The sequence below is a fragment of the Crocodylus siamensis genome, chromosome 3 (genome assembly GCF_052110815.1).
Source record: "Crocodylus siamensis isolate JL-2025a chromosome 3, ASM5211081v1, whole genome shotgun sequence".
In the NCBI taxonomy this organism is placed as follows: domain Eukaryota; kingdom Metazoa; phylum Chordata; order Crocodylia; family Crocodylidae; genus Crocodylus; species Crocodylus siamensis.
In genome coordinates, this window is record NC_143397.1 from 236,643,876 (window position 1) to 236,664,341 (window position 20,466).

General features: G+C 42.8%; 1 protein-coding gene across 2 annotated transcripts in view; it reads right to left on the reverse strand.

Moving 5' to 3' along the window:
- The window catches only part of EXT1 (exostosin glycosyltransferase 1), a 243,222-nt gene that overhangs the window by 17,895 nt on the left and 204,861 nt on the right, over positions 1-20,466 (reverse strand). Inside the window, exons 3-8 of one of the 2 annotated variants that reach the window (XM_090040541.1) lie at positions 17,858-17,965; positions 13,012-13,131; positions 7,979-8,111; positions 6,289-6,407; positions 5,072-5,167; positions 1,803-1,892 (exon numbers count right to left, since the gene is read on the reverse strand). In XM_090040541.1, coding sequence (XP_089896667.1) covers positions 1,803-1,892; positions 5,072-5,167; positions 6,289-6,407; positions 7,979-8,111; positions 13,012-13,131; positions 17,858-17,965 — 666 coding nt within the window. The remainder of the gene's footprint in view (positions 1-1,802; positions 1,893-5,071; positions 5,168-6,288; positions 6,408-7,978; positions 8,112-13,011; positions 13,132-17,857; positions 17,966-20,466) is intronic. The other variant, XM_090040542.1, reaches the window with a different exon arrangement.

The following is a 20,466-nucleotide window of genomic DNA, read 5'->3' on the forward strand; positions in this document are numbered from 1 at the left end:
AAACAAGCAAATGTTTGAATCAGTAGAAAATGGGGCTGAACTGAATAAAACCAAAACCCAATAATTCTTTACAAATTATTTGCTCAAACATAACCCTCCACACACCACCCCCAAAAATGATCAATGACCAAGATGAAATGATAGAGTAAAATGAATCCTGGGGGGACTATCAAAGTGGGCCAGTGCTGTATCTTGTAGGAGACTTGCAGAGAAAAAAATCTCAGCCCTCCTGAATCACTGGAAATTTTCTCAAATTCTGTGGGACTGAAACTCCAATTCTGTCTCGAGGAACAATCTAACTGCAACAACCTTCTACTAACTGTCAGAGTTAGTATCTATTCTCAGGAATTGCCACGGTGTGTGTGGCCTAGATACCAATCTAGACCCACTGCTTCATCAACAGAGGGGCAATGTGGACTACAGTGGCCTCCATGTGGGTCAACTGAAGGGCTAAGACTCAAGGCTCCTAGAAACAGAAAGTCCATACTAGAAGAGAACTACAGGGTTGAGTAGAGGTCTTGGTGATATGATCAGTGATGCAAGGCTGGCAGAAATAAGATTATTTAGTTGAAAGAAGACTGAGAGGGGATTTGATAATGGTCTTCAAATACAAAATGGGCTGTTATAAAGAGGATGCTCAATTGTACGGGACAAGAATTAATAGGCTTAAATTGCAACACAGGAGATTAAGGTTAGCTATTAGGAAGAACTTTTTAACTATGAGGATGGTTAAGCACTGAAACAGATTACTGAGAGAAACTGCAGAATCACTGTTACTGGAAATGCCTAAGTGCAGGTTAGACAAATGTTTGTGTGGGATGGTTTGGCAGAGGGTTGTACTAAGTGACCTCCTGAGGTCCTTCCTTGCCCTATTTTCTATGGTTCTATAGCTGCAATTTAAAAAAGAGATCAGGTGTGCCCTTAGGGTTTATGGCAAGTTGCCAGTACAGTACTCAGCTGGGCCAAATTTGGGTTTTCCTGACCTAACATAAGCACTAATGGTATCAGCTAAAGGGCTATGAGAATAGCATGGGAAGTCTTACAAGTCAGGAGAAAAAAAATGATCATAAATTTGAAAGGGAAGGGAGAGAAGGAATGGAAAGCAGAAAAGAACATCCAAGTTTTTCAATAGCTACCATTAATAATGTATTTCCAATATATTGCACTTCTATATAAACTGTCACTGGTCTCCCCAGTGATTTTCAGAAAGAGGCTCCAGAAATCAATACTCATCCCAGTTGTAAAAATTGGTTTTCTGCAGCATCTTTCTTTTCTCAGCTTCACTTAGTGCAGTCTTGCTCTCGGCAGAAATGCTTCAACCATCTGAAGGACCAGGTATCTGCCCCCTCCCCAGTATACTGAACATCAGGTGAATGCGCATGTGTGTGCATGGAGAAAGAATTAACGTGCTTGTGCTGAGGCAATCTCATGTTTAGAAGAAACAGTAATGTCCCATCATAGAAATACCCCACCCAGGCTTAACTGGAAAGGGAAAAACTGTGATCAGTAAGAAGATACTGCACAAACAGGCTGTTCTTGGCTGTCTACCTGTCTTGCCTGAAGCTATGTTACTAAAATAATAAAGACAGGAAGAGCCATATGCTAATGGTGAGCCAATTAACTATGGAGAAATGTTCCTGTGATGGCAGGTGATGGCAAGGCTTCTGAAACAACTGAATATATTAAAACCTGGGGTATGCAGTGAAACATTTTAGTGCACACACTTTCCGGAAACGGGTACTAAGAAGAAAGGTGGATCTGGTTGTTCTCAGCTGATCCACTCTCAAGAAGGAGAGTCTTACCTCAGTGGTTGAAAGCACAGTGTCCTCATCGAGGCTTAGCACTGCATCGGTGACTATGTTGTCATAGGGTAGGAAGCGGCTGCTCATAACCTGTGGGTTTCAAGGGTGAGGGTAAACAAAAAAAAAAGGTCACTTGACAGACTCATTTCCAAGAGAAAGAAAAAAAAAAGATCCTTGCTGCATATTTCATTTTATTCTTCATTCTTATTTCTTTCCATCTGAGGCACATCGTGCACCTTTTATGATAGGAAGGATTTCTCAGCTCAAGAGTGAAAGGCTGTGATTTTCCATCAGCCAAGAAATCAGCTTATATTTTGTATCTGAGGAATTAATTTCTGAACAGATCTGTGTCTGCCTTTCTGTGCAACTCAAGCTATAACTGTATCCACTGAGATCTAGACATATGTACGGTTTCTTTAGGGAGGACACTTGTGTAGTAGCTAAAGCCATCCCACCCTCCCTCCCGGAGGGTAAAGATAAAGGAGAAGGAGGTGCTGAGAGAGGCTTTTCACCTCACCCTGAACAATGGTGGTGAGCCAGAGTGCATCTCAAGACACTGTCTACATACACCACTTTGACCGTAGCACTGTACTAGAGCACAACCCCTTTCTTATGGATGTATTTATATCACTATAAAGTACTTTACACTTCTGCAACTATTTCCACACTGGAAGGGAATAAACTGTACAGCTATAAGGTACTTTTATACTGACATAAATGTATCTACATGAGGGATCATGCTGGTACGTGTATATCAGTAAAAAAGATACCTTACTGTTGTTTTTGTACTGGAACAAAATGTGTGTGTAGACCAGGCTTAAATACCAACATAAGGCATATCTCACTTCACTGGGGAATAGATGCAAGATGGAAAAAACTGCAACAAAATGGAGAAATCTGCTTATGCACGTGTGTTTCCCCTTACCACCACTGCCCACGTAACTTCTGAGAACTGAAAAATGGAAATAAGTACTTTTCTTTCTCTCCCTCTGTCTCTTATCTCTCCCTTCCATTCCAGCCCAGTGGAAAAATGACTTGAGTCGTCTGTAGGCTGTTTGTTTATATGTATAAATGAATGTAAACGTGAATATGACAGACAGCCAAGAGGTCTGCCTCTCTACCGTATGTTGTCAATGCTTACGTGAAGAAATCATTCAACGAGAGCAATGACAGAGATGAGGTTTGCAGTTAGCTTTGAGAGTGTGTGGTCAAGTCCATGCATCTCTTTCAGGATCAAGTTCTTTTGCCGAAGCCCTGATCCTGGGAAAGATCTGCCGCCTGCACTCATGAGTCCCACTCTGTTGGTCAAGAGCTCCACTGCTTGGGTGGACGCTAACTGCATGGGGGGGTCCTACTTGCAGGGGGAGAGGCAAACTCACTGGCAGCTAAGGCTATTCCCATGAGAAGCTTTCCATTTAAAGGAAATGGGCTCTGTTTACTTTCACAAGCTGTCAATAAGTGACAGTTACAAGGCTGATTTCTGTAGAGGTTTTCTAACGGGCACTAATATAGGAAGGAAAATAAGTCAGTAAAGATGAGAGAAAAATCTCATGCGTTTAACTACTCAGACTTTTTTTATGATTAAATCCCAAATACGGAAGAGGCTCAAGTCTGAGTAGGATTATTCACTTATTTTCATCTGCATTTCAGTACTGTCAGTTGCAAAATGGGTGCAAATCTATTCTGTTCTATCACAGGGGTGTGAAGATGTTTAGATCAACCTTTTGAAATCCTTGCCTGATGGATCTCTGCAAGATGCCAAGAAGGCATAGGAAAAGCAGGCCCCTTGTTAGAGACTCTGGACTGCGGGGAGTTGACTCGGCAAGGCTGGGATAAACAAACAGCTTTCCTGTTTAAGAAGCCATCTGGTGCATGATGTGATATTAGAGAGGAGGCACTGTCCACTATAAACACACCTCTGTGTACTCAGGAGACTGGTTTGTAATCTAAAGAACTCCAAGGTCTGTTTTTATATATGCTTAGAACTGGTCAGGACATTTTCTTCCTCTCTTCCTGCTGCCCAGGCTTTCCAAAAAGAAAGAAAATAAACCCATAATGTTCACAAGGCTCAGAAATTCAACAGCCTATCTTAGCCCTGCAGCAATTCTCCTGATACTGTTTACATGTCCAGTGACTAAGGCAAGAGCTATTAGCTGCCAGCTTAGTGATGCCCTGACTTTTCCCTGGTTAAGCCTACTGGGGAAAACAGCAAAGACAAGGCCTATACATTCAAAATAGGATTTTAAAGCCAAAGCAGCTAAAAACTTCACAGTGGAAATACAGAACTAGAGAAGCAGATGATAAAAATCACAGAGAGGTCTAACCCAGATGCCTCTGCCCTGCCTTTTAATACCAGCATTAGAGACTGTGTGTAAAGAATGAGTCCAATTCTTCACTGACCCTGTGCAAGGGAAAAGCAGAAATAAAACTGCATCATTTCAGAGCAAATTCAGTCTCATGCACTTCACTGCCTCCTGATCACTCAAGTGTACCTGAATCCCAGGCTCATCCTGGCTCCCTCCTCCTGTGCCTTCCAGCCTCCTCACTGGATGGAGCACTCTACTCCCAGTTTACGCATTAACTATATCTTTCTGCAGTGCCTTCAAGCACACTGAACTGCTCCCCCTGGTGAACTTCCAAATCAGAAGTGTAACTGTTTTCATGTACTGCTGTGAATGGCTTGCCAGAATAGGAATGGGCTAATTGGCACTGGTATTCAACCAATCTAAAGTACTGCAGAGACGTGGCTACACTGCCTGCATTTATGAAGAGTTACTTCAATAGCAATGTGGCACGCCTGAGCACATCAGTTCTGGGCAGGTACGTTTACTGTGTATATGTGAACCATGGGAACAGCAGTCTCTCAACCTGGTGGGGAATGCTCCCTGCAATTGTTGCATGAGACTAATATTCAACCTGAGGACAGAAACAGCATCTCCAAATCTTCCCCGAGAATGCTCAGTCTAGCACTGAGGTCTACTGCAGATTTAATGCAGCAGCATAAATTGTGTCCCTTTCACCAATCTCAAACCAGCTCTATTGATCAGTGATTGACAGCTGCCAAGAGTCTGAACCTCATGCATCAAATGCCAGGTCTGCAATCATGCCAGTGCAGGAGCTGGAGGTAAAGGAAGGGGCACTGCATAACTGCTGACTACAAAATACCCACCAGCAAACGGCAGACAAAGCATCCTCTCCAGCTGGAAAAATGAACACTAGTCCCCTTCACACAACACAGACAACCCTTATTGGTACTTCTCTTCACCTACCTTGCTCTCCCCTTCGATGACGATGACAGGCACAGCAGTGGCAGGCCACCGGTGTTTGGCTGGGAGGGGTTTGTCACAGTTCCATAAAACAATAATCTGAAAGAAATATTGACCTGCAGGATTAGATACGTGGCCATGTTCCTGCCTGTTGCTACTCAAACTTTCAGGACCTTGAGGACCAAACAGAACCACTGAATGTAAGGCAGAACAGAGATGCATCTTAGGGCATTTACACACTTGCTCCACTTGCACTTTAGTTACATCAACTCCAAGAGCCACTCTAATTAAAGTGCCCAGAGTGTCTCTTGTATCAGTGTCCCTGCACTTAAAAATGGTGGCGGGGCGCTTTAACTAAAGCTTGCCAAACAAGCTTTAAAGTACCCTGAATGCCATTTTTAAATGTGGGGATGCTGATACATGAGACGCTGGAGTCTGCTGGAGCATGGTGATTACCATACTCCATCAGACTCGATTAATCGATTAATTACAGCATGTATGAGTAGCCTCGCTGCTTGTGTGTAGGTGCCCTTATAGACTAGTCTGAGACTAAGGTGCACCTCTACCCTGTTTTCTGCCTGACTTCAGACAAAAATAGCCAACTACCTCTCATTGAATATAAGTTACGAATCTCAGAATGACCAAGCAACATAAAAATAAAATCCCTCGGAAATTTCACCCACACTGACAATAAAATATACACACTCAAATAAATGCAAACTCAGCAAGAAGCCAGGGAGTCTACAGCCTCACTCAGAAGGATGCCACGGGTTTATTTTGGCACATGTTGAATACTAAAGCACCTCTTCAGATGAGAGGGTACTCCTACCACCTTAAGATAACATCACAGGCAGTCTGAAGTCCCAAAACTGCCAAGAACAAGAACTACAAAGGGAGGCAGGGCAGCCAACGGTGCTTGAGGCTTACTGAGCCTTTTGGTACTTATAGCACATGCAACAATTGAAAGACAACAATTATTTTGCTTCCCTTTATTAAATAAATCAGAGCTTTTGTGACCACTTCTATTTCCTATTGCGTGAAAGTTCAGCTGTTATTCCCCACATATATTGGCTGAGGTCACTGCAAATAGCTCAGAGGAAAAGCCCATCATATAAAGCAGGGTCAGGAAATAAGGAGCCATGAGAAGAACTGAAGTCAGGGGGGATTTTTATTTGGTGGATGTTTTAAAAGGAAGGTAACTGTCAACTAGTGCTGCTCACCTGTGCACAGTACTGGGACTTGGCTACAGCAACCAGGAGTTTCAGCACAGGCTGAGACTGGGAAACCAAGGGAGTTACTGCATGGATAACTGCAGTGAACTTAGAGGGAGGCTTCAGACCTAAAATGAAAAAGGATGCAAACTTAATGAAGACAAAACTACTACCCTGTGTAGCACAGATCACAGAAGTGAGAGACAGAAAAGACCCACGCACACAGAAATTGCCATGTTGGCTCAGACCATTTCATTTGGTACCCTTTCTCTATCAGTACCTGGGGCTTCATAAAGGTTGCTCTTCCCATTCATTTCTAAGCTCCTTGTAGTTTACAGAAGTGTGTTCAACCACGGCTTTGACATCCCCTCTCTGATGCCCTCCTGGAAACTTGCAATCATTTTCCTTCTTCCCCATCACTCTGTGGAAATGATCCTCACCAAGTGCATCAGTAAAATACTTCTGACCAAGTCTAGATGATTCTTCCTATGCTTTCATCTAACTTGATCTATTTTTATGCTGATGTCAGTAATCAGCCCTAAGTATTTGATGCTGCCCTTCTACCTCACCAACAGCTCCATCCGTCTCAGTGGTGTTTCCTTTTTTCCCCATTTCCCAGAACCCTCAGAATTATGCTTATGGTCATTTTCGTTTTTCTCTACATCTTATCCCAAAGCATCATCATGCACACACAGGGCTTCAACTGTTATTTTGACTGATTAAGCATTGTACCTGCCCAGTATTGCACAGCTTCCAACCATTCCTACTTTTCAGTTTGATAGTCCTTCTGCAATATCACAGGCCCATCTGGCCATCTGCTCTTCCCTTCACTATGGTTGCTAACATTACTACCTTCTAGTCTCATGCTTGCTCATATCCTTGGTACCCTAGTTATCTCTCTTCACCCTACACATTGGAATTATTGTTGAATCCTCTTAGCATTTCTTCCATGTTACAATGGATAACACTTCCTTAAGGCTGGGAGACAGGTTCTTCAGGCAGTTCCCCAGTACAGAACCATGTTCCTAGGGGCATATCTCTACAAAGAGGAACTGGCTGGTAAGCTGTGATGTTGAGTCTTCAGACATATTCCCTTGCCCTAGTCTTTTCTGCCCAAGTGCAAGGGGGCTAGACCTGGTGATCTTCTAAGGTCCTTTCCAGTGCCTAAGATTTATGAATCTATGAATTCAATATTTAGACTGCAATTATATAAAGAACCATGGACCAGCCCATTGTTGGCTCCTTCACTCAGTCAGAATCTATAAAGAGACGCTGAGGAAGTGGAGAGAGAAGGTAGGGAGGGTGAATCTATATTAGCAATATACTCAAAGACCAACTGTTACTGTAAGTCACTTCTTTTTTATTTTGAAGTACTGCCAAGTGGTGCTAGACAAGGAGTGCAAAAAACACAATTCATTTAACCTTTGTCACGGCCACGACATAGAAAGCAGCTGAACTGTCACCTACAGTTATGCAGGAAGACAGCGTGGATTTCTTACAACAGTCTCTATAGACAGCCGCCACTAGAGGGTGTCATGTTCACCACTGCTCAAGCAAGGAGGGGTTGTGTTTTGAAGGGCAGAGACATGGGAACACAAAAGTATTGCCAGCATAGTACAGGTAAACCGTTTGCCCCAAACCATTCAGAAATCAGTGATAACCCAACTTCAGTGAGGTGCAACTGTAAGAATTTACTCACCTAGATTAGCATAGTAGTAAGGAAAATCTCCCAGATATGAGGAATACTGTGGCAAAACAAATAACCCTCCAGGATGTTTGTTCCATATTAAGCTGTTACGTGATATGTGCTTAAATATTCTGTCCTGAATAATCTGGAAAATAAGAAAGGTAACAGTTTTTAAGTAGGTAGCGGTGAGGATCGGTACAGACTTCAGTGGCTTCAAAAGACTGCAATCACCATGCATTTTGTAAGAAGTGGAAAGACAAAAATTACTTGGCATTACTGTTTAATCTCTCTTTTTAAGATGATACTGAACCTGGATACTTCCGCACAATCTCAGCAGAAGAGGGCCATTTATAACAGTATTCAAACTACCTCATTAGGCTCTGTGGACACAGGGACCTTGCAATTCATTACATTCTGCATTTAAAGTCAAATATTTTTCCATTTAAAATCACTTGTCACTTGTAAGCCTGATTAGTTCATTGTAGAGTTTACTATACACGACTTGCATGAAATAATTAATTAGTCAAGGATGGAATTGCAAAGAGGGGCTTTTTTTTTTGAGATAATGAGAATGTTTAAAAACACAGAGACTGGCAGCAAATCAGATTGGGCTGAGGGATATTTTTTTGGTTAATTAAAAATAATGTCAATATTCAACAAAGTGACTAATTACATGAGATACATTCCATGTCACAGTTATGTAAGTTTCCACTTCATCCAATATGGATAGAAATTTGGGCAGCTATTACTGGAAGCAGGAAACTCTCTCTATATTTGGAAAGTACAATGGAGTACAATGGATTTATATTCCAAGGTTTTAAAGTCAGAAAGGACCATTTCAATCTCACTTCCTACATCATACAAGACCTAGCTCTATCTTTATGCTTACTTGGAGATAGGTGGCCAGTGCATAAAGTACTTACACACAAAAAAGGGATCTGATAGCGGGGTGTTTTTTAACCTGCCTGTATAGTAAAGGCATAACAAGACCAAATGGCTGGAACCTGAAGTTTGACAGATTTAATTGTGCAGTAGGAAACAATTTACAAACAGAAAGAGTAATTAAACATTGGCCTAGCCTGGCAGGGCGTGCAGGTGGACTCATGGTAAACTGGAAGCATAAATCAGATTGCCCACACCTTGAGAACAGGGCTGACTGGTCTGGTACTCTGAGGTAGTACAGGCAATTCTCTCAGATGCCTGGCTGGAACACCTTGCTCACATGCTTAGAGCTGTACCAATTTGGGATGGAGAAGGAATATTCCCCCATGCCAGATTGGCAGGATCCTACATGAATTTTTGCCTTCATCTGCAGACCAGGCATGCTTGCCTGCTGGGATTCTCTGGGTGCATCTGACTTAATTCCCTGTCATTGCAGGAAACTGTTAGCACCTTGCTTTCTTATGCTCTTTGCCTACTCACAACTGTTTTAGTTGCCCCAGGACAAGAATTCTTTAGTCTAACTAAAGTCTTTGGGCTTGACATAGGAGCATCAAGATCAATCTTAGCAGTTCATGTCAAACAGGCAGTCAGAATGGATGACTTAATGGCCCTTCTGGCCTTAAACCTACGAAGTGATGAAGGATACATATGCACACAAACCCAAAAAATACAACCCACATCTGTAGGGGTGTAGGAAGAGCAATTGCTTGATTTTTAAAGGGAGCCGAATCACAAGTCTTGGGGTAATATGTTGCTTTGAATGATCCAGCCTGTGAACAAAAGCTGTCATAAGCTGCTATTTTTCTCGAATTTGTGATTGTATTGGCCAGAAACTCACAGGAGTAATCTTAACATTAAGTTAATAATACTATTTGTGTGAAATAGGGGTCTCAATACCGCATACAAGTAAGCTAGCTTCCATTGCTGAGAAAGCTGTGTCTGAACACTTCTATTGAAGGATTTTAAGGTGGCATACTTTTGTCATGGTGTCTTTTAGGTTGGGATGTAGGGTAGAAAATGACTGCCTTTCCCCTCTCTGTAATTTAGGTCATTAAATAGAGAGAAACTGGACTATACATATTTTCTAGCATTTAATAAAGAACTCCACCTCTTCTCAGAATTGATGCATGAACAGATAAGTCTGTTAGTTTACATGGTCAGTAGGTTTTCATAGACTGTTCCATTTTCCACTGCTTTGGTAGCCAACAGTGCTCCAGGGGAAACACATGGCTCGCATTCAATGCTTTTCAATGTGCAATGAAAGAGAGAGAGAGAGAGAGAGAGAGAATGAGAAAGAAAGAAACAGATCTAACTTGAAACAGGCTTCTGATGCCATGCAACATATGCAAACTTCATTGCATGTCAGGCATACAAATCTTACTGATACTATTACTCAACAGGCTGGAGAGCTGACCTGTGGAATATATTACATTTAACGCATGGAAAATTAATTTACAGCAGTTCTAGTGAGCACAAATGTTATTACTGCCTGCAGCAACTGGGTGGAGAAAGGACAACTTGAGGGAACAGGAAAGGATAAAGAGAGGACATCTAGGCATAATCAGTTCAAAATACAGAATATAGAGTGCTTTGCTACATGCATTTAAGAGTTTTCTAAATAGGGGTAATAGTTAAAACTGATTATGAAATTTAGGCAGTTTTGTAACATGAGGAGGATAGGAACTTTGGCTAGATCTGACTTCTCTTTATGAAGCCTATTGTTCACAAAGTATTTCTGTCCCTTCTCTCCCACATACTACTTCTGTTGTACATTTTGTTTTACTGTTCTTATCACCATTATATCCTAGTGCCTTCTAGCAGTGCATAAAACATCTGTCTCATGTGGTTTGTACTCTCTCTCTCTCCTCTTCTTCCCAAGGGGAGAATTGTGTATGCAGCACAGTGTTTTGTTTTTCAAATGTCCACTCTGATATGCGTTTGTCTTGGTGAAGAACGTGTCCGAGAAGCATGTGGTGCTACTGGAATGGAAGGTGAGATCTGGGATGGGCCTTCATTCCCAGGACAGTCCACGCTCCAGTCTCTGCTCTGTTTCCTGCACAAACAAGTTTCCCTATCTAATGCTGTGGCAGAGAAGCAGAGTCATGGAGTAAGGTTTTAATCTGGGAATTTGGGGGGAAGATATGATAAACTCAGGCCACTGAAACCTTTAAAGATAATGAGGAAGAACCTGAACTGACTAGAGGTTCTATGGGAAGCTGGTAAGGGACAGGTGTGAAGCGTTTGCAGTAGCGTTTGCTGAGAAGACATGCTGCAGTGATCTCTACTAGTTGGAAATTCCTAATGGCTGATGGCTTCATGCCCAGATATATCGCATTGCTGTAGTCCAGATGGAAGGTGACTAAATGATACTCAGGCTCATCAAAATATTGTGCTGCTACAGTGTTACAGTAGACATACATAGTACTCACCAAAAGAAATCCCCTCCTCCTGCCCCCCCTCCCCACCCTGGCATCCAGGGCTTAGTTTGCAAAACAGGTTTAAACCAGAGTTGCCTATATAAGCTTCTGACACCTAAAAATAAAACTGCATTCTCTCTTTTTGGAGAGCAGGCAACCCAGAGCCTTTCCTACCAGATGCTGGACTCCAGAATGAGCATCTCAGCATGCTTATGAATTTCTATTGAGCAGAATTTGTCTTCCCTTCAGAGAACTGCTTCTGAGAGCTCTGAATTAAAAAATTAAAGAGGTAAGACAGACCTGACTTAGTTAATTAAACTTTCCATATACTTCCATGTTCTAGTTGCCTATTCTTCACACTTCTGAAGCTCAGGGCTGCTGGCAGGTATTTTTCTTGATCTTTACTTAACTAGAGATATTACTCTCTTAGTAAACTGGCAGCTGTGGCCACATCCTGTAGGATGCCTTAATGCCATACTAAAGCTGTCCTTGCGAGTCTTAGGACTAGATTCTTCTCCTCTGTATAGTAAATAGGGAATGGAAGCTGAATGAAACTCCATAGCTGGGGACACCCCAAGCATAGGGGAGATTGCCATGATTATGGTGCCAGTGTAGCCTTCTCCTTCTCTACAGCCCTCAGTAAAAGGGGTATGTTGGGATAAAGCTGAAGAGAGTGAAGTACAAGTCACTCTGGTTGTCCATAACTGGAGGACAGTCCTTTACTGACTGCCTCTCATCTGGCTCAAGTTAGAGCACACAGGCAACCTAAACTGTGGGCCATGACCCAGACAACAGCATCGCCAATCTGCTGCCATCCGAACACAGCAGAGAATCTGGAACTGTTTGTTTGTGCCCAAACGTGGACGTGAATCCAAAAAGCACTGGCATATACAAATGTAACCTGCACTTGCAAACTGAACCATCCGTACCAGCACCTGTGTATAATGCACCTGACATACAAAAGCTTGTAGGTAAAATTGTGGGAACACTTTTTTAAATTAAGTGTGGTCCTTCAAAATGTGGTGCTTGTTCTGTATCTGAAGAACCTTTCACTAGACTGTTTCTCACCCGCCATTTCCTTCCTCCACCTGGGAAGGATTCTCCCCGCTCCTGAGGGCTCCCACCATTAAGAGCTGTAGAGTCTAATATATGATTATTAGCCTGGTAATCTCATATAGATAATCTAGGCTTTCTTTTTTCTGTCCTTGGAAATGTGCATATAGGATAAGTCACAGGTGACTTCAAAACTGCTACTTTACTTTAACCAGAACAAGAGATCTGTCAAAGGGTGTCAAAATGTTAAGAAGGAACGGCAGAAAAGGAGCTTTACAGTAATATTTTTTCAAAAGTCAGCTCTAGAAAGGTTCCTTAAAGACCCATATTCACCATGAATGACAAGAATAGTGATTCATAAGCTGTAAAGCCTTGAGAAGCCAGGCTCGCACAAGACAACTTTTCCATGTGTCAGATGACTCCCATTTATCACCATGTCAGCTTTCTTATGTGGATTCCAATAATAAAGAAAATATTTCCTTAGGGGAGAAAAGTTATCAAGTCACTGAAGGTTTTTCCAGTGACCAATCACGTGTCATGAAAGCCAAGGTCTCACACCAGCTGAGCCCAGAGTATGGCAGACATACAAGGGAATGTCTCTGCTCTGACTAATATCTGAAAACAGTTACTCACCTCTAGTGTAGTCAATACAATCTTCTCAACTGAAGAAAAATAAGCCTCCCACAAGAACTGTGTCTGCTGTCTAAGTGCTAGGATTTTATCCTGATGGATAGACCTGATTGTAGAAGGAATCTGTAATACAAGGTGTAATACAATCAGATGCTGAGGAAAACAATGTAACCTGATCAAATTTATACACTATTGGGAATCCCAGACTAGCCTTCTCCATTGTTACCAAGCCACGCACATCAGTGCCTGCCTTTCCAGTGCCCATGTCTGTATGTACAGTTAAAGAACAGGAAGAGGAAAATGAATCAGTGGCACTCTTTGTGATCTCCAGTATTGAAGTTACTGGCCAACCGCAGTATTCACTAGCAATTCTTTATGTATTTTCAAAAATGTCTTGGTTCTTTCTATGGGAGCTCTCTTCCTTACACCCTGCTCCACCTCCCCTAACCCCCTTCTGTCTGCTCCTGAAGCTGTGGCAAGTCACAGGAAGGAACTCCTCCATAAATCCCTCATGCACAAAGCTTTTCACGGACCAGTAATGTAACAAACAGTAGCTTCAGGATTTTAGTGTCCAACCATAATCTCCACTCTGAAAGTATATTAAAGAGATCTGGATTTGCATTTACCATAGTGCCCAAGCCTGTGAGGAATATAAGCGCCCTGAGGAAAGCAGTGCAACATCTGCAACAAGACTCTGAGTTTTGGAAGACCAGGGATAACATTTTGCTAATTACTGTGGGCAGAAAGAAAAAAAAATGTTCTCCAAGCACCTGCTGTTCACAAGGGGGGGGGGCGGGGGAGGGAGGAGATAAAAAAGCATTTTCACTGGCTACACAGTGCAGCTTTACAAATGTTCTGGCACAGTTTTACAAATGAAAAATTAAATCCTACTTTGTGACAGAAAAGCTTTATTGCAAGCTGAGTCAAAGGGGAGACCCACTTTCCTCAAATGCAAGACAGTCTAATGACTGTATGTGCCATTATTTACCTTGTTAAAGAGCCTGATTCTCAGAGGCTTGGCCAGTGTTAAAGGACATTATAAAGTGTAACAGCAATTTTACTCTGATTTAAGGTCTATGTAGACTGTCAGAGGTAGAGGCCTGAGTCCAAATAATAAACTAGTACCTTTAGTGGTTTGTCTTGTGTTTTTCTCCTTGTGGCAATGGGGAGCTGTTTTGCTTTGCTGATTTCTAGTTATTTCATAGAAGCATAGATCATTAGGGTTGGGAGGGACCTCAGTTTATCCAACCCCCTACTCAAGGCAGGACCATCCCCAACTAGATCATCCCAGCCAAGGCTGTCTAGCTGGGTCTTAAAAACCACTAAGGATGGAGAGTCCACAAGCTTTCTGGGTAATCTGTTCCAGTGTTTTACTACCTTCCTTGCGAGGAAGTTTTTTTTGTAATAGCTAACCTAAACTTCTCTTGCTGCAACTTGAGACCATTGTTCTTCATCCTGTCATCTGCCACTGCTGAGAACAGTCTACCTTTCATGTCAGGCTACTGCATTCTAACCAGCTCAGTTCTCATAAACCTTTCCTTATATTGAATTTCAGGGCTAATGGTATGTATATACACATGCACACACACTGAATGCACTATACTGTTATTTGCGTATTCCATCTACTTATGAGATTAATTTAAGAAACCCACATCTCCAACACACGCATGCATCTTGCCTAAGATACTCCTGATCCAAGTACAATTATTCTTCAAGTATGGTTCTGAAGATCCTTAGCTGAAAAAGATTGTTGCGCACTTTCATACACTCCCATATGAAACTGTTTCATAAGAAATTTACTTTAGATCATGAGTCAAAGTTTTAAGATCAGAGACAAAGAATTTGTGGAGGATCAGGTAAATGCTAAAATCTCTTGCAGCATATTAGTTGTATTCAGGCAGTGCCTAGGGCTCCCCCACGGGATAACAGCATCACACTATTAGGTGCTGTACAAATAGTAAGAAAGAGCCTCTGCTTTCAACACTTTACAATCTAAGACCCTGCCTTGTTGAACTGGGGCCTACGGTGACAAGGACCAAGGCCAAAGAAAGTAGGATACACCATGAAAGCAAAGTAGTCAGGGTGGTAAACTGGCCTCTGGCATATTAGGATCTACTGCTTACCACTCTCTGCAAAACAAGTAGCACACGAAGAATGGGTGACAGGGAAGCAATCACAGCATATGCAAATGACAGATCTTACTATACCAGAGTTTATATTGTTGTACCACAAACCTCAGTAACCTTACAGGGCTTAAAAGGTGCTTTTATGAGAGAGAGATAAATCAAGATGGATCAAGACAGATCAAGAAAAACTCTTCATAATCCATGAGAACTGGGTGTGTCTACATAAGATGCTGACTATGCAGTAGCTGAAAAATACTGTGCAGTAGTGCATCACAGTGCTAATACGCTACTGTGTGGTAGTATTAGGCCCCTGAGCAGCAGGATCACCTAAAAGATGTTTGCTGGTGATACTGCACAATAACTCCAGTTACTGGACATTTATTTAGTACTTGCTAATACAAGTACTAAATAAATGTGCAGTCACGACTGCACAGTAGTGTCTCATGTAGATGCGCCCAGTGAGTAGTTTGTCAATAGATAGCTTCTTGCAGGTACAGGGTTAAAGTGCTGCCTGTTAACATTCTCAACAGCAATCATGCTACAATGAACGCAATGTAGGGTAGCAATGGGCCATTATTTCTAATAGCTTTTGTGATGGGTATGAACACAACATGAAATTGGACACCCATTCCCAAGAATGGCACACTTTTTCAATGCAGAAGCAGTTGTGACTCCAAAGGCTTGCTGCAGGGATTTACCATCCTAAAGACTGCGCTTTACATATATGTCGACAAACATCACACCAAAGTAAAAACATTTCTTAGACTGTTGTACTTCCAGCCTGTTACCACAGCTGAAAAGCAAAACCAGAGTTCCTCTTTTAACTGTGTTTGTCTAGTAATCATTAATCCACTTGTCCAGAGACAGGTGGGGAAAAATGATGTATTAATGCTAATCTGGGAGGATTACACTAGAATTATAAAAGCTGGATGACGTCTTCATAAAAGGTCATTTAGGTAATGGTGGGGGAGAAAACACCCAACAAAAATAAATGCGGGAGGACTAGATTAAGCTTTCCTGGAGCTAAACTCATGCTCTGATGACGAGAATATGCAAATAAAAACATCCGAGCTGTTCTAAAACAGGAAATGAAAAACTGTAACATAACAAAAACATTTCCCAGAGCAGACATTCAGGCCTCATGCCAACTCTTTAAAAACGGCGCAGTGTTAATAACGGCGCAGTGGCTGCTCAATATGGAAGCAGCTGTGAAGAGAACGAATGGCATGTTACAGGAAAGCACAAAGATCAGCAAATTATATTTAAAAAAAAGGGAGAGAGAAATAATTCTGCTCACAAAACTGTGAAGCAAAAATTAAATGTTGCTTTTCTACTTGCAGCTTACAATTAATGAATAATAATAGGTAGCTCCTAAATAGGGTTTTCCAGGCCAGATTGTTAAAGGTATTTTGTTGCTGTAAGATGTAGACTGGTACCTAGAGGGATTTTCAGAACCACCAAGATCTTTAGTGTCCAAGGCATCTAAATACTTTTAAAGGCTTTCCTACATGGTGAAATAATTAAGAATGTCCACCTACTTAACAAATGGGTTAAAACACATGCATGCTCTCCCTCTTGCGCACGCACATACACACCCTCTCACCATGAAGGAATTTCTATGCAGGAAAGTAGTGTTCAGCACAGTTTTTGCCTTCCAAATTCCTATCAGAGTTTATTCTGTAAAAACTTCCCTGTGTGACCAGCCCTAAAAATGTTGCCCTTCCTGGATTAGTGAATGCTTTGGAAAAGACAGCCAGAACCACAATACCCACGTACTGATGAAGAAACTGAGGCATGGAGAGAAAAGGTTATTTGCCCAAGACATAGTGGCAAAGCCAGACATAGAACCCAGCTCTTTGAGATCTGTCTAGTGCCCTTTCCTGCTGTTCAACAAGCGCAGGCTTGCTTGTTCTTTAATAGATACAGCTTTGGAGCAACCAGTTCTTAATGGCAGTTTTTTGACCGTACATTCCTGTGCACTCTTTCCCTCAAATCTGTTAGAAGCCAAACACTGAAGCAGCCTGACAGATGTGGAAAAAAAAAATCTCAGAGTGAATTTATATACGGAAGAGAAGACACTTAATGCAACAAGCATCAGTATTAATACATATGCAATTCTTCAGCTTCCTTTCATTCCAGGATCTCAGGGAGATAAGCAAGTAAGTGAGTTCCCATGATATTTTCCAGAGACAAGTGACATCACTTCTACCTTTTAAATGAAAAGTCTGGCACAGAAAGGTTAAGACAAGAGTCTAGTGTCTCTGTCAAAGCTGTGCAGGATCCTATCCCCGAAGACAGTCCTTCCAGCATTATCAGCAGCCTGTACACAGGGCAGTCTAAATCAAAAAGGCTAGGCTATCCTATGGTATAACTGTGGGTGGCAAAATCTGAATAAAATCTAGCATCTAGTGATGGCTGGCTCTGCCAATGAGATAACACTGTCTTAGAATGGCATCCAGATGCTCCCTACCAAAAGAAATACTGGGTACTCTTAACAAGAATCTTATTCATGTAACTGTGGGGTCTGGTGGCTGCAGTGACCCTCAGGTCAGAAAAATGAATGATGTCATATTAAATGAGTTCATACCGAGTATGACGCAGGCAATTCCTTCATGATAAAAATTCTTTTATAGCCCTGACCTTTTGGATTCATCTTGCCTGCAACTTTAGACAGTGGCAGCAATAATCAACTGATCTGCTGAAGGCCACAATCTTTTTCTTACCTGTAATAACAATCTCTCATCCCCAATGACGGCAGCTTGATTCCAATCAATCACTTCGGAAAATGGCAATTCCCATCCATTGCTGAGCATAACTGGGACACAGGCAGCCTACACACAGAATTATTGCATGTGTTAGAAGATGAGACGTGCACGTGATCATGGACTGGTGCAAACTTTGATGCCCGTACACTTGGAATTACTGGCAATTTCTGCAGGTGGCACCAATACCGCCCAGAATTTCAGTTGCTCTTCATCTCTAATTTGGTTTGCATTCAGTATTATATGATACTTCTCATGTCTTACCAGCTTGGATTCGGCTAAGATTTCCTATCTTTTATTTGTTACTGTTGCAGCGTAACCACTTGGGATGTGGAACACTTTTATCTAAAGGCCAGTAAGCAATGTACAGTTGCCACTGTATAAATAAATCACTGCCGCCATGTGGTCAGCTGGATCAGAACATCAGACTTGAACAAAAGTCTTTTGGGCTAAGTACAGACAGTTCAAAAGCCCGAGGCTGAATCAATTCAGTATTGCAGGTTAGTCCGAGTTGTGTAGACTGAACCATTAAGCAAGTGAACAGACATTCACTTTTGATTCCAAAAATGCAGCCACATGCCTGCAGCGGCCCAGGCCAGAAGCTGGGGGGTGCTAGAGCACGCTTTCCCGCTTGGCTGGAGCAGACAACCTAAGCCAAGGCTAGCCTGCCCACCCTGTGAGGGGGGTGTTTGTGGGGGAGGCCCAAAGCATTCTGGGGTGCTGGAGGACTGTAAGTTAACTGGAATTTGGAGGATATCTGGGACAAAAGTACAATAAACTGACGTAACCTAAATAAGTTAAGTCTGATACTACATTCATCCAAAAGTTCATCTAAAACCGGTTTTAGCCATTCTGAATGTGGTTTATGTGCACTGAATTTCTGTTGCGTTACAGATTTTATCTAGTTTCTGATCACTTATACCAGTTCGTGTAATTTCTGTCCCTAGCCTTGAAGTCAATGCCAAGGCTCTTAACTGATTTCAGGGGATTTGGATCAGGCTCTTGTTTTAATTCACTTTCTTCTGGACCAAGCCAAGCTTAACTGAATTCCATCAAGATGGTTAGGTCATTTTACAGTCTGAATAGACAAGTGTTACTAAGGATAGGAGAAGAAGTTACTCGAACTGGTTTAAGTCATCAGAAACCGATTTAAATCTGTAACAGAATAAACGTTCAGTGCACATAAGCCAGTTTCAAAATGGCTGAAACTGGTTTAAGATAAACCTGGTTGAATGTAGCATCAGACTTAACTGATTTAGGTCAAAGTGGCTTATGAAACTTCTGTCCCAGATCCCTTCCTGGTTCAGGTTAAATCACAGTCCCGCAGCATCCCAGCACGCTTTGCAGCCCTGGGCTGGGCAGTGCTGTGTGCTCCAGGGGGGAGGGCTGGCTCTGCCCCTCTGCTTCTTGGCTGGCTTGCTTTCCCTGCCAGCAAACCCAGGCTGGGGTCTGAGGCCAGGGAGGGAGGTTAAAGACCCTTTCCCCACTCAAACTTACTGCTGGCTATGACTGTGGACTACAAATCCCATGGGCACCTGGAAGCAGGAAAAGAAGTTATGAGCAAACCTGCAGAGTCCTGTTGCTGTGATTCTTAGCTACAAATCCCAGAGACCTTGGGGGCAACAGGAAGAGGAAGTGAACACACAGCCAGAGAGCTGTGCTCTAGTGCTCCCTGGCTTCTGACCTGAGCCACTGCAGGCATGTGGCTGCATTTCCCAAATCAAAGGTAAATGTTTGTCCAGTTATTTTTCAGTTTAATCTCTGCAGTGTAGACTAACCTGCAAAGACTGAATTGATTCAGCCTTGGCTTTTTGATTGTCTGTACTTAGCCTAAAAGAGCAGATGGAAACAAAGGTGCCAAGAACTCACATGATATAAAGAAGATTACAGAATAAGGTAGCACCAGAGCTACCATCAACCCTTCTGAATACCAGGCCAATGCCATATACACTGAACCACAGATTTCCCTAGGATTTGCAAACCTTTTAGCTCTATTCATTACTGCGGGGGTGGGCAATTATTTCAGACGGAGGGCCGCTTACCCAGTTTTGGCAAGCTGTCAAGGGCTGCATGGATAGCCCCGCCCCTTGGTCACCACCTTGGGACCAATATCTCAGAGCCAACACCGACAGGGCCCTGAGTGGGGTGCAGGCTGGCAGGGGTCTGTGGAGTCAGGCTGGGCTGCACCAGCAGGGAGATGGGGAAGCTAGCCCAGCTCCATAGAGCACCTGCTGGCCGGGACCCCTGTACTTCTGCCGCCCTGCTCTGGGCCCTACTGGAGCTGGCCCCGGGACACTGGTGTGGACCCCATACTCCCACTGCCACCTCTGTGATGCCCTGTGCGCAAGTTCTGGGCAGGCAGTAGCAGCAAACACTGCCTGGTGTGGCAAGCGGGGTGCCCCAGCAGCTGCTGCCGCCACAGCACAGCCCTGACGAGTGAACCCGGAGCCAGCGTGGGGCCCAGGTGGCTGCAGGGGCAGGTTACAAGCTGGTGATAAGCGCAGGAAAAGTGTCCCCTTGCCTGCCCTGTGACTGGTGCCCCATACCGCAGATGCTCACAGCCTGCGTGG